A 12,414-nucleotide genomic window follows, 5' to 3' on the forward strand; every position below is an offset into this window, starting at 1 on the left:
TAAGCCTCCTTCTCTTTACCTTCAGAGTCATATACTTGTCTTGTACGTAATGCTTAATTTTCAGTTGTCTCTAGAAGGAAGAATTGGGGGGGAAATATATATACATGATATATAAGATATATATGTATATAATACATCTATAGGTTGTGTGTGTACATATACACATATATTACATTAAAATACATCTATATCTTTAGGTATACATATATCTTCTCCATCTTCCTGGAAGCAGACATCTACTGTATTCATTTTTATGAAAAACTCCAGCTAGGCATGGTGGCACAGGTCTGCAATCCCAGTAACAGGAGAGGCTGAAGCAGGAGGATAGCAAATTGGAGGCCAGCCTGGGCAACTTAGACCCTGTCTCAAAATAAAATATATAAAAAAAGACTGGAGATGTGGCTCAGTGGTTAAACACCCCTTGGTTCAATCCCTGATATAAAAGAAAGAAAGAAAACTACTTGAGCTGGGTGCAGTGGTGCATTCCTGTAATCTCAATGACTCCGGAGTCTGATGTAAGGGGGATGCAAGCAAGGTAGAGACCAGCCTGAGCAATTTAGTGAGATCCTCAACAATTTAGCAAAATCCTGTTTTGAAAATACTGGGGATATAGCTCAGTGGTAAAGCACTCCTGGGTTCAATTCCAGGGATTTGTGGGAAGAGAACCCACTTCTGTAGCATGAAGGAATGCAATTAAATTATTCTAAGAGCACTACAAAGCAATTCAGGGAGACTAGGTCACAGACTTGTCAATAGTCCACTCCTTTCCTTCTGATTCTAGTGGTGATTTTATGATATAATAGTAATGGTAGTATATGATTATATATATTAGGTCTTATTATATTGTATACATTATAATTCTCTTGAGGTATTAGTCTATGACTTTAATGCATTTACTTTGATTGCTAAAATTTGTTTTGCCTGCACATTTCTTTTCCTTGATACATTTTGTAAACTTTTAACTTCTGTTTTTATATAACAGAAACCTACTAGAGCTTCCTTTATCACAAAGAAAGGTAATACTATAAAAATATAGTGTGTCTCATGAACTCAAGTATTGGCATGCAGACAGACCCAAAGAAGAACCTGGAGCTGGGGGAATAGTCTCTGCTCTTTCCCACACATCTGCTTCTTTCTTTTTCCCAGAAAACTAACTTCTGTTGCCTCCCAGTATTCAAATAGTCTGTGACACAGTCACTAGAAAGATGTAGATACACTGAGAAGAGACAGACTGATATAGTCTTCAGATCTAATTCTAAATTCTCATGAGTAAGTCAGCCAATTATGATAATGAATGTACAAATGGTATGGCCATGGATATGTGTGTAAGGGATTGCATGTAAAATCAGGAGTGTATTCCTATGTTCTGTGGATGGGGATGGCAATTGCCTAAAACATCCAAGGGTGTCAAATACATTGAGGAACTTGTTCTCCTAGAATCTTTGATACACTGGTAAAGATTTGTTTATATCAAAATTGTTATAAAGTTCTAGATCGATCTTACATATCCAAGGTTACTACTTGTAAGCACATTGAACTCATGAGATTTTTTTTTCTATAATGTTAAACAGATAATTCACAGCAAAAAGATCACTTTTTACATTTGGAAATAAAGTCAAACCTTAGAAATCACTTCAAAGACTCTAGGACTTTCCTTTTCTAGCATTAATCTAGTTAATTTGGAATGTCAACACACATGGTAGTTGCCTTCTTTCCTATAGTGAAGAGAGCCCGGAAACTGGTGCCCTAAATCACCAGAGTCACAACACCATTGATTTAAGAAATTGGTTTAAGAAATTGTAATGATATCCCTGAAGCTAGTCTTTAGCTTACAGGTTTATGTGATTTGACTATTATTTGTGGACATATGATCCAGTAGGTGTCTTTCTAAGCCTATTGGAATATAAATCTTTCTTACTTGAAATGGAAACGAACCCATAAATTGTCCCAGCTAAGCTGTTGTTAAATTGGTTATAGTGTAACATTTAACTAGGCTTTTATAACCATTTCCACACTCATAAATCTTGGTCACTGTGCTCAAAATTGTATCTTAGAGTAGGAGTTACTACAGATAATTATACACTGATGGTTCAAAGTTTCTGAACAACATAAAAGCTGCTCCATTGTTCTTGATACATACACTATGTGTATTTATAAAACAAAGTTTAAAAAGGTTATGGAGAAGGAAATCTGATGAGTCTACCTAAGAATGATTTTCTAAGGAAGTTTTCCTCTCCAACACAAACTTGGGTTTTGGATTATGTTAACAAATCAATTTACAACATTACCAAGCTCTGCTTTTCTTTCCTTCCTTTCTTCTTTTCTTCCTCTTTCCCACTTGTTTTTTTTTTGTTTGTTTACCTATTATTTTTGACACAGCACTATATAGCATTTATTTTATTACATAGCTTCTAATTTGTTGAACAGTGAATTTATTGGTTTACTTTTTTTTTTAATTTGAAAGATTATTCCTTTTGTCTGAGTCCTATAATCTAGTTTTTTCCCTTGAAAAACTGACCCTAACTAGCAAGTTAGATAAAGTGCAAAATACTAGGCTAGAGGCACACACACACACACACACACACACACACACACACACACAAACAAGATAATACAGAGAGCTAATATTACTTAAATTACTAATTTTCTTTGTTTAGGGCCATTGTGACCCCAAGTACCAACTAGAAGTCAGTGTTTTGCTCATATGCCATTTCATTCTTTGAATATCTACAGAGGAAAATAAGTAAAAACAAAGACAAAATGTATAAATTAGAAAAATTTAAGCTGGAATCTCTATAAAAGCAGAACAAGGATTTTAACCCTCAGAGTTTTGGCATCCCTTGATTTTCTTCCTGAACAGGATACCATCTGCACCAAGACACAGCTAGACAGTACGTTACTGTATACAACAGCACAACTAACTGCTGGCACAGACCCAACAACTGCAATCGCAAACACCACGTGCTCTGTTGTTTTATTACTTAATTATAAGGTTTGGACTATTCAGTAAATTAAGCAGTCTAAATGATTTAGCCTTTCTGTTCTCAAAAGACAAAACTTGGAGTAATCCCAGCAACTCAGGACACTGAGGCAGGAGGATCAAGAGTTCAACCTGGGCAGCATAGCCAAAGGAGACACTGTCTTTAAATAAATAAAAATTTTAAAAAATAAATAAATAAATAGTGGGGTATGGTGGGACAAGCCTTTAATATCAGCAACTCAGGAGGAGACTGAGACAGGAGGATCACAAGTTCAAGGCCAGCCTCAGCAATTTAGGCAGGGCCCTAAGCAACTTTGCAAGACCATATCTCAAGGTAAAAAATAAAAAGGGCTGGGGACATAGTTCGGTGGTAAAGCACCCCTGGGTTCAATCCAAAGGGGAAAAAAAAGCCAAAAAACACCAAAATCCAAAGCATTGGTATTGTAAACTCTTGTCAGTTTAGCCTGAAATAATAAAACAATATTTAAAAAAAAATTTTTTTTAGATGTTGATAGACCTTTATTTTTATTACTTTATTTACATGCAGTGCTGAGGATTGAACCCAGTGCCTCACACATGCTAGGCAAGTGTTCTACTACTGAGCAACAACCCCAGTCCCAAAACAATATTCTTGATTTATCTTAAAAATACTCTTCTGATATTGTAAGTCAAATTACTGAGCTTATGTGCTTCTTAACTGGGGATGTTATGGACATCTCCAGGATAGGAAATTATGTTTTTTCCTCTGAATAATTTTAGTGACTTAAATGGTTGCTATAAAAAAAAATATACTCACTAACTAAAAGGAGAAGAAAAATAATGGTACTGGGGACTGAATCCAGGGGTGCTCTATCACTGAGTTATATTCCCAACCCTTTTTATTTTGAGACAGTCTCACTAAATTGCCCAGGCTGTTACCTCAATCTTCCAATCCTCCTGCTTAGCCTCCTGAGTTGCTGGGATTGCAGGAGTGCATCACTGCAGCAGGCTTGAGAAAACATAATTTTATCAAATTGGAAATTGTGATTCTCAAATTCTACTTGTCTGACTCTATTTTCCAATGTCTGTCTAACGGGAAAAATCAATACAATTAGATATCCAACTTGCATAATGCTGGTAAATGATTTTATTTTGTAGTCTTTAAAATGTGTACCATTCAGGTATCTTAGTTACAATCAATAAAAACTGACTCTGGTTAATTTTAACTGAAAATAATTTTATTGAAGTGTATCGGGAGGACTCCAGAATTGTCAGGAAGGCTGTACAGACAGGGGGGAAAGGGTAGTGGGAGGACTATGCCACAGAAAGTTTGCTTTGGATATACCCGACTGCTCTCACTATGACACTTGTTGATATTGGCATTTTTTGTCACTGGATAACTGCCACCATGATGCCGAGTTCACCACTCAGGATTCTTGACCCAGCAACTCTGGAATTTTGAGTCTGTCAACATTCAAAACCTGAAAAGGACATTGATAGTAAATAGATGAGCATAGTTCACTTACGGAAATCCTAGCTATCAAGAAGTAAGAAAGGGAATATGTTTGCCACTCCCCCTTCATTTTTCCTTCTCCCTAATTGCTAATTAAGCCCAGTGTTTGCATTCTGGGTAGCCAAAATGGACATATCTTCATGGGCAAGTTTTAATTTAGCACTTATGAGCTCCATCTTTTCATGGTTGCCAAGAATTCTGTTTTACTCTCTCTTGATTTAATGCCATTGACTACTTAATACTAGTTCTAATAATTTAATAATTTTAACTATAATTATGGTTTGTTTTCAAAATATCTTATTGCAAGAATCTCAAAGATTTATGCTTTGGTCTGACAAGTCTAATGTCTTGGTAGTTTAAACCAGTGGTTAAAGTATTACTGCACCACACTATGTAAACAATATTTGGGGGGATACATATCTTGGAGATAAGGGATAATAAATAAGCATTCAGAATACATACAATTTCGAATGTGAAAGGAATTTAGCAATTAGTTCGTTGTTCTCAATCTTAGCTGCACAACAGGATGACTTGGATAACTTAAAACAAAACTGGTGGATAGGCCCTCCATCCCAGTTTTTTTGACTTAATTGATGTAGGATGTGGCCCAAGCATTTTTGTGGCTTAAAATCTCCCCAGCTAATTCTGATGTGCAGCCAGGGATAAAAATCACTGATCTAGTAAAGTTTTCTGAGTTCACACATAAACACAATAATTCAGTATGGAAGAGAGACGAACACCAGACTTGGATCAAAAATTCTTGACTTGAATCTGCTCAGTACTATTTATTGACCCTAAAGGAAAGTTGCTGACCTTTTCAGTACCTCAGCTCTTTCAAGTATAAGGAGAAATAATAATAGGTACTGCCCTAATCAATGAAGATAGATGTTCCCCTACAGGAATAGAGAAATCGATGATCAATGGTTTACCCAAGTTTTATTCCGGTAAGTCAGAAAGTGTTGGAAGGTTAATGTAAAGATATAACTTAGCCTTTTCCACTCTCTTGACCATGTGCCTCAATGTTTCTGTCTAAAGCTGTAACTAGTAAACAATTTGTGAAGTATCAACTCTAATTCAAACTTTTGTTTTTAATTCTGTCATCAATTTTAATTGCTAAAAATGAAAGTCTTCATACTGAGGCATAATGAAAGTAATTATCAGGGTTTTCAATAGGATACCTTTTTTTTTTGAGAGAGACAGAGAGGGGAGAGCACTTACACAGTCCCCTACTACCACAAATTATGGAGTTGAGTTTCCCATATTTGGGGAAGTCACAGGGGGTCAGCACATATGGAGTTCAAGGAATGGATAAGCCTCACCCTGGGCAAACCACATTTATGATCAGCCTCTTTTTTAATGGCTGAACAAAAAGTGCCTCCTCTGGTGACACAGGGACAGGATGTTAGTGAACTAACATTTTGGTTCTCACAGCATGTCCCTTTAAAATATCTGTATAGGCATGGTGGCACATGCCCCTAATCCCAGCTATTTGAGAGGCAGAAGATTGCAAGTTCGAGGCCAGCCTAATTCAAAATAAAATAAAAAGGGCTGGGAATGTAGTTCAGTAATAGAGCACTTGCCTAGCATGTGCTAGGCCCTGAAACTCCAGTACTGAGAAGAAAAAAAAAAAAAAAAATCACATCCATTAAAGTTATCAAGAATGCTTACAAATATAAATTGTTATAATAATTCATTGTTCAATTTTGTGTGGCTTTCACTCTTTAATGTGTATTATAAAATATACCAGGAATTATGGTAGACACTAAGAATTCAAAATGAAAAAGACATGAAGCCTCCCTTAGCTTATAAACACATAGGTTAAACTCCAAAACAGGTCTAACTGCCTCAATTAGTAGTTTCAGGAAATTTTCTAAAGGTATACTTTATTATTGCTTCTTACTTATTCTTTATATCTACTGCTAATGGATTTCCTGAGGTGGTATGCCTTCTTTAATTAGATGAGTTCAATTCTGGGTAAGTCTGGCCTTGGGGCCCAAAATAATAAGTGGAATAAAATCATCATCAAACAAGTATGTGGGCAGACCACCCTTGCCATGTACTGAGGCTTGCTCTTGTCACTAGGTAGGATAAAAAGAAATATATGACAGGGTCATACAGAATGAGTGGCTGCTAATAGTCAAAAGAATGCAGAAATAGGGGTAAACAGTGTAGGCATTGCTGTTAAGGAAGACATTCATTTTATTTTAAAAACAAAATCTAACATTTTTAAAATACCTTGTCTATTATTTTAGCTATGTATATCATAAGCATTTTATATGTGGTTACTAAACAGAGCAGAAATTATGACATGGTGTTTTCTTGGGAATCTTGATTTCAAGTTGGAGAAATTCCTTCATTTATAGGCTTTAGTTAAAAAGCGGAAACTAATTTTTCTATAGTTGGTTTTTGGAACTTTCGTTTGTTTAAAAAAAAAAATCAGTTAAACAGGGTGCCAACTGAGAAATACGTTTTGTTTCACAAACACAATTTTAGTTTACCTGTAACATATTTCATTGAATGGTAATATTTTTAAAGTTGAAATTTATTTTTATTTTATTTTGTGGTGCTAGGGATCAAACACAGGCCCTCACGCATGGTAGGCAATTGCTCTACCACTGAACCATACCCACAGCCCTAAAGCTACTTTTTAAAAAATTGTTTCAAGGAGGAATAAAGAAAACAAAATGCTTCATCTGTGGTATTAGTCAGTAATTGCCTAATGTGTTATCTTTTTCAGGTGTTTCGATTTTATTAAAATTGTCTTTCTTTTTTTACTGGTATGATTATGTACAGAAAGTTTAAAATTTTTACTCCATTTTCTGGTCATTAGTATTGGTTTTGTGTTATGATTAGTACTTAAAAATAATGTGTTAATGTATTATATGATGAGTCACTTTAGTCTCCAGGCTCCCCCGAGATATGCCACATATGAAAACTTGATTAAACTATTATTGCTATTTATCCAAAAAATATTCCCCCAAATATAACAATAATTGCTAATGGCACTTTACAGTTATAAACATTTTAGGAAATACTGTAAATGAACCTCAAAACAACTGTGAGGTAAATGGGAGATGGCATATTTTGTGGTTAAAATCATAGACTGATGATTTATTCCAGCTCCATGACCTTCAGGTTACTTAAATTGGCTAACCCTCAGTTTTCTCACGTGTAAATGTTAATACTTGAAGCTACTTCATATGGTTGCTGTAAAGATTACAATACTTAAAACAATTTAGTTCAGTATTTGTCGTAATGCTCAAAATAAATGGTGACTATCATTAGTGATGATATTCTTCATCTGATTTTACAATCAAGAAATGGAAGTATACAAAGATGAAGACATAAGGATTCACATCTAGAAAATAAAGGAGTAACACTTAAACCTTAATCTTAAATTCCATTCTTTTAGTTTTATGACAGTGCATTTTAGGGCCAATGGAAAGTAAATCATGTTGTTATTAGAATATTGGTAATAAATTTAATGTTTATTTCAAGGTGAAGTTTACAAGCCTAACTTATGTACCATTTCACATTATCTGCTATTATCAAGTTTCCTTAAATTGTGAAATAAAAATAGTATGCTATCATATGCTGTTAAAAAAAACTAGATTTCTTAAAAAAAAAACAAAACACGCCCTATTTCCTGTTTTTTCTCCTTCTGATATTTAAGCTTTCACCTTATTTTAACTTTATCACTAACCACTTAATACTAAAAGTTTTCCTAGTCTTCCACAAACATTTCATTAGTTAATCCTTAAGTGGAGTGGAGTAACTAAGGTCAGTTTACACAGGATATAAACTCAGCAAGGTTAAATGACCAGATCCAGGCTGCAGAAGTAGTCATTCTGATTCTGTATGGTGTACCAATACTGTCAAGGCTTAAGATTGAGTGGATGTGTGAGAAGCTACTACTGACCACTCTAAGAGAATGCGATATTTAAATATGAAAAGTACTCGCGTTTTTTTCCCAAAGTTGAAAATAGTAAGGTATTGTATCAAGGGAACTCTTGAGAATATCCTAATTTTTAAGGAACGTGAGCTCGTTCTTGGGAGACATCAGGGTTCACTGAAGTGAAGCTTCAGGCAAACCCAAGCCCAGTAAAAGCGCTGGCTGCTTTCGCAGATTCCACACGGAACACTGGTCTCCCACGTGTCTTTCAGGAAACACCCAGAACTCAAGGAATAAAGAAAACCAAGGAGGGGTTGGGGAAAAGGAAAAAGAAGAGAACGGGGCTTCGATGGGAAATAGGGCGCGCGAAGTCTGGGGAGACTAGGAGGGAATGGCGCAGCTTCTGGCGCGCACAGAGGTCTGGTATGAGTCTGGAAGCAGCTCGGATGGGACATTCTCGTGGCAGCAGGCTTCCCTGGGGACCCACGCTGTAGAGCCCTCAACATAATGGATTTACAACTGTGGTCCGGGTCGAGTCAGGAAGTCCGGAGACAGAAAGAAAAAGAGACGCCAGAAAAGCGACAGGTGAGCGCGGACCCAGACTCGGAGTCCCAGATACCAGGCTCCACGAGGGCCGCACCTGCAAGCCTTCCGAGACGCCGTAGCTCCGCCCACTCCGGCGCGTGGCGCCGGTGACGCTAGGCGCGCGAGCTGCTTTCCTTACAGAGGTCGCTCTTGTCCGAACGGTCGGCCTCTGCTGCGCCTGCGTGGTCGGGAGGGGAAGTGAGGCGGTTTCCTCGGCGCCTTTTCCGGCAGCGGCGGCGGCAGAGCTGGGAGGAGGAGGTGGAGGTTGGAGGGAGCCCGCGCTCGGGGCGGCGGCTGGAGGTAAACTCCCGGGCCAAGGTGGAAAGGCGGCTCGCCTTGGCCTCCGCTCCCCTTTGGACCTCTGGCGGTAAATCCCTTTTTCCTCTCTGTGTTTCTGCAGGCTGTGCACCGAGTTCCCGCGAGGATCAATGACCTGACGGGGCGCCGGAGCCGCGCTCCCTGTTGGGTGTCTTGGGCCGGTGGTGAGCCCGGTGCTCGCGGACCGGCGGGCGGGCCGGGGGGCCGCAGTCTCCCGCGGCGGGTGAGAAGAAGGCGGAGAAGCGGGAACCGCGGCGGCGCTCGCGCGGCGCCTGCGGGGGGAAGGGCAGTTCCGGGCTGGGCCGCGCCTCAGCAGGGCGGCGGCTCTCCCGACGCAGACTCAGGGCCCCGGCAGCGGCGGTGACTGGAGGCTTCAAGTTGTGCGGCCGGCGATGCCCGAGTGAGCCGCAGGCCCGGGCCCTGCCCCTAGGAGGCAACTTCCACGCAGGCCGCTCGAGCGCCCTCGCGGCGGGGAGTCTTCCTTTCGGTTTCGCGGCGGCGGCGGCGGCGGCGTTGGCGTTGTTGGCAGAAGGGACCCGGGACACCTGAATGCCCCCGGCCCCGGCTCTTCCGACGCGATGGGGAAGGTGCTATCCAAAATCTTCGGGAACAAGGAAATGCGGATCCTCATGTTGGGCCTGGACGCGGCGGGCAAGACAACAATCCTGTACAAGTTGAAGCTGGGCCAGTCGGTGACCACCATTCCCACCGTGGGTTTCAACGTGGAGACGGTGACTTACAAAAATGTCAAGTTCAACGTGTGGGATGTAGGCGGCCAGGACAAGATCCGGCCGCTCTGGCGGCATTACTACACCGGGACCCAGGGTCTGATCTTCGTGGTGGACTGCGCCGACCGAGACCGCATCGACGAGGCCCGCCAGGAGCTGCACCGCATTATCAATGACCGGGAGATGAGGGACGCCATAATCCTCATCTTCGCCAACAAGCAGGACCTGCCTGATGCCATGAAACCCCACGAGATCCAGGAGAAACTGGGCCTGACCCGGATTCGGGACAGGAACTGGTATGTGCAGCCCTCCTGTGCCACCTCAGGGGACGGACTCTATGAGGGGCTCACATGGTTAACCTCTAACTACAAATCCTAATGAGCATTCTCCACCCATCCCCCGGAAGGAGAGAAATCAAAAACCCATTCATAGGATTATCGCCACCATCTTCACCTCCTTCAATTGCCACTTTCTCTTCTTTTGAATTTGAACTCTGGAGTTACTGTTCTACGGTTTTGCGGGGCGGGGGGGCGGGAGGCGGTTTGGGGATTTTCTTTTTTTCCTTTTTTTTTTTTTTTCTCCTCTTTTTGCCTTGCGTTAGGATGCTCTGATCCGACATTTGACATGAATATAATGCTAGATGCTCTTGTTGACTTCCAGCAAATGGGGTGGGGGAAATATAGCAGTTCTTGGTAAAGTCCTTTATAATAATGGTTTGATTTTTTTATTTCGAGAGAATCTTTTTTCCCCAATGTATGCTTTTTTCCTTTTTGCCCAATTTCCTCATCACTTGCTGTAGATGGCTTATTTTGCATTCATGCAGACTATGTTGCAAGTCTGTTTCATCTAGTAAACTGAAAATTATTGCTTAATCAAACTGCCGTTTTGTCTTTTATATTTAAGCCCCCCCCATTAGTTCTAACTTTAACTTAGTAATTTCAAATGTGACCTTTTATATCTGAGACCAGTATGGTAAACAGCCCACAGGGGCAAAATGAGTAATATTATTGTAATATGTTCCAGTTGCACATCAGTATGTTAAACAGGTAATGTAAGAAGTTCTTTGAAATGTCAGCTATTAAGTTCTGAAACATACATCATGCATGAGTAGGAATAAAACCCAAGTTTCCCCTAATATAACTAACTTATGCTACAAAAGTATGAAAGTGTAACCTGTCAAGGATGCAGATTTTTTTCACTGCAAAGTCAGCAACTTTGCTGTTTTCCCTCTTTATTTTAAAAATAGACTCTTTCCAGAAAATGGAGCAATAATGGTGTATGCCACACACAGATGAGATATTTGTAGATATTTTAAGTGACTCTTGGGCAAAACTGGAATATATGCTTTTATCTTGTTTCAAATGTCTTTAAGACCAGTAGTTTTAAAATTACTAAAACGTTGACTTTGTTCAATAATAAAGCATTTAACAATTCAAATTACATGCACCTTTTACCTAGCTGGAAAAATACATCTTCCTGTTTTCATATTACAGCAACTGATTAAGCTGAAGATGTAAGTCATTTTTATAGATGAGTGATCCACATCTCCATTAATTAGAACACTGGAAAAAAATTTTTATTAAAAGAGGTATTTAATTTTGCTTGATTGTAGGATTAACTCATGCAAATAGTTATCCTGTTGGTTCAGTAGTACATCATCTCCTTTAAGGAAGGAAATGTGATGGATGAATGAATGATGTATAGGCCTGAGGACAATTAAAGGGGAAGTAGGATAAGAGAAAGAACCTACAGATGACAATGAATGTAAACATTTTTCTTCTAGGGTAAGCAGTGTGCTCTCTGGTGATATCCAGAGCATAACAAGATTAGCTGGTTAGGACCAGTAACTAGATTAAGACCACTATGGTAATATTTTGAACCAGTGTTAATGCTTGATTCAGAATTGTGAAGCAGCATCTGGTTCTTACATAGCCTTAAGGATTAATTTTAGTGATCCTCAAGGAATTAAACTTAGGGAATTTCAGAAATGTAGACTGCAAAGGCAGTATACAGGAAAAGGTAGAGTGGGTTTTGTTTATGAGGGTGTCTGAAAACTAAAATTGAGCGGGATATCATGGTATAGTTGGACAGTATTGGTCCTTCATGTTTTGGCCATATTATATAATGGAGCTTTTACCAAAGATATGAAAAGGATAAGACTATAAAAAAAAAAAATCAACTATCAAGTAAATCTCAAAACATTCTACTTAAAGCAGATGAGAAAAGGTGCTATATTATAGGCTCCTGGTGCAGAGGGATTTTTGAATTCAAGATGCAACTAAAGTATAAGGTTTTCAGTTTCACTTTAGTAGAAGTATCTCTAGAAATGAGACTGAAAAACACATCTAAGGACATTTTGGTTGCTTTTTAAAATTCCCAAAGCTCCACCATAAATGTAAATCTTAGTGTTTTAAAATGA

At 39.1% G+C, this 12,414-nt stretch overlaps 1 protein-coding gene and 1 pseudogene across 1 annotated transcript; one reads left to right on the forward strand and one right to left on the reverse strand.

Moving 5' to 3' along the window:
- Positions 1–5,673: 5,673 nt before the first annotated feature.
- LOC124978427 (uncharacterized) lies at positions 5,674–5,827 on the reverse strand (annotated as a pseudogene).
- Positions 5,828–9,104: 3,277 nt separating this feature from the next.
- Arf6 (ADP ribosylation factor 6) lies at positions 9,105–10,520 on the forward strand. Its single transcript, XM_047540929.1, has 2 exons — positions 9,105–9,249; positions 9,350–10,520. The coding sequence occupies exon 2, from the start codon at positions 9,846–9,848 to the stop codon at positions 10,371–10,373; it is 528 nt and encodes a 175-aa protein (XP_047396885.1). The 5' UTR covers positions 9,105–9,249; positions 9,350–9,845; the 3' UTR covers positions 10,374–10,520.
- The last annotated feature ends 1,894 nt before the right edge of the window (positions 10,521–12,414 follow it).

The sequence above is a fragment of the Sciurus carolinensis genome, chromosome 2 (genome assembly GCF_902686445.1).
Source record: "Sciurus carolinensis chromosome 2, mSciCar1.2, whole genome shotgun sequence".
In the NCBI taxonomy this organism is placed as follows: Eukaryota; Metazoa; Chordata; class Mammalia; order Rodentia; family Sciuridae; genus Sciurus; species Sciurus carolinensis.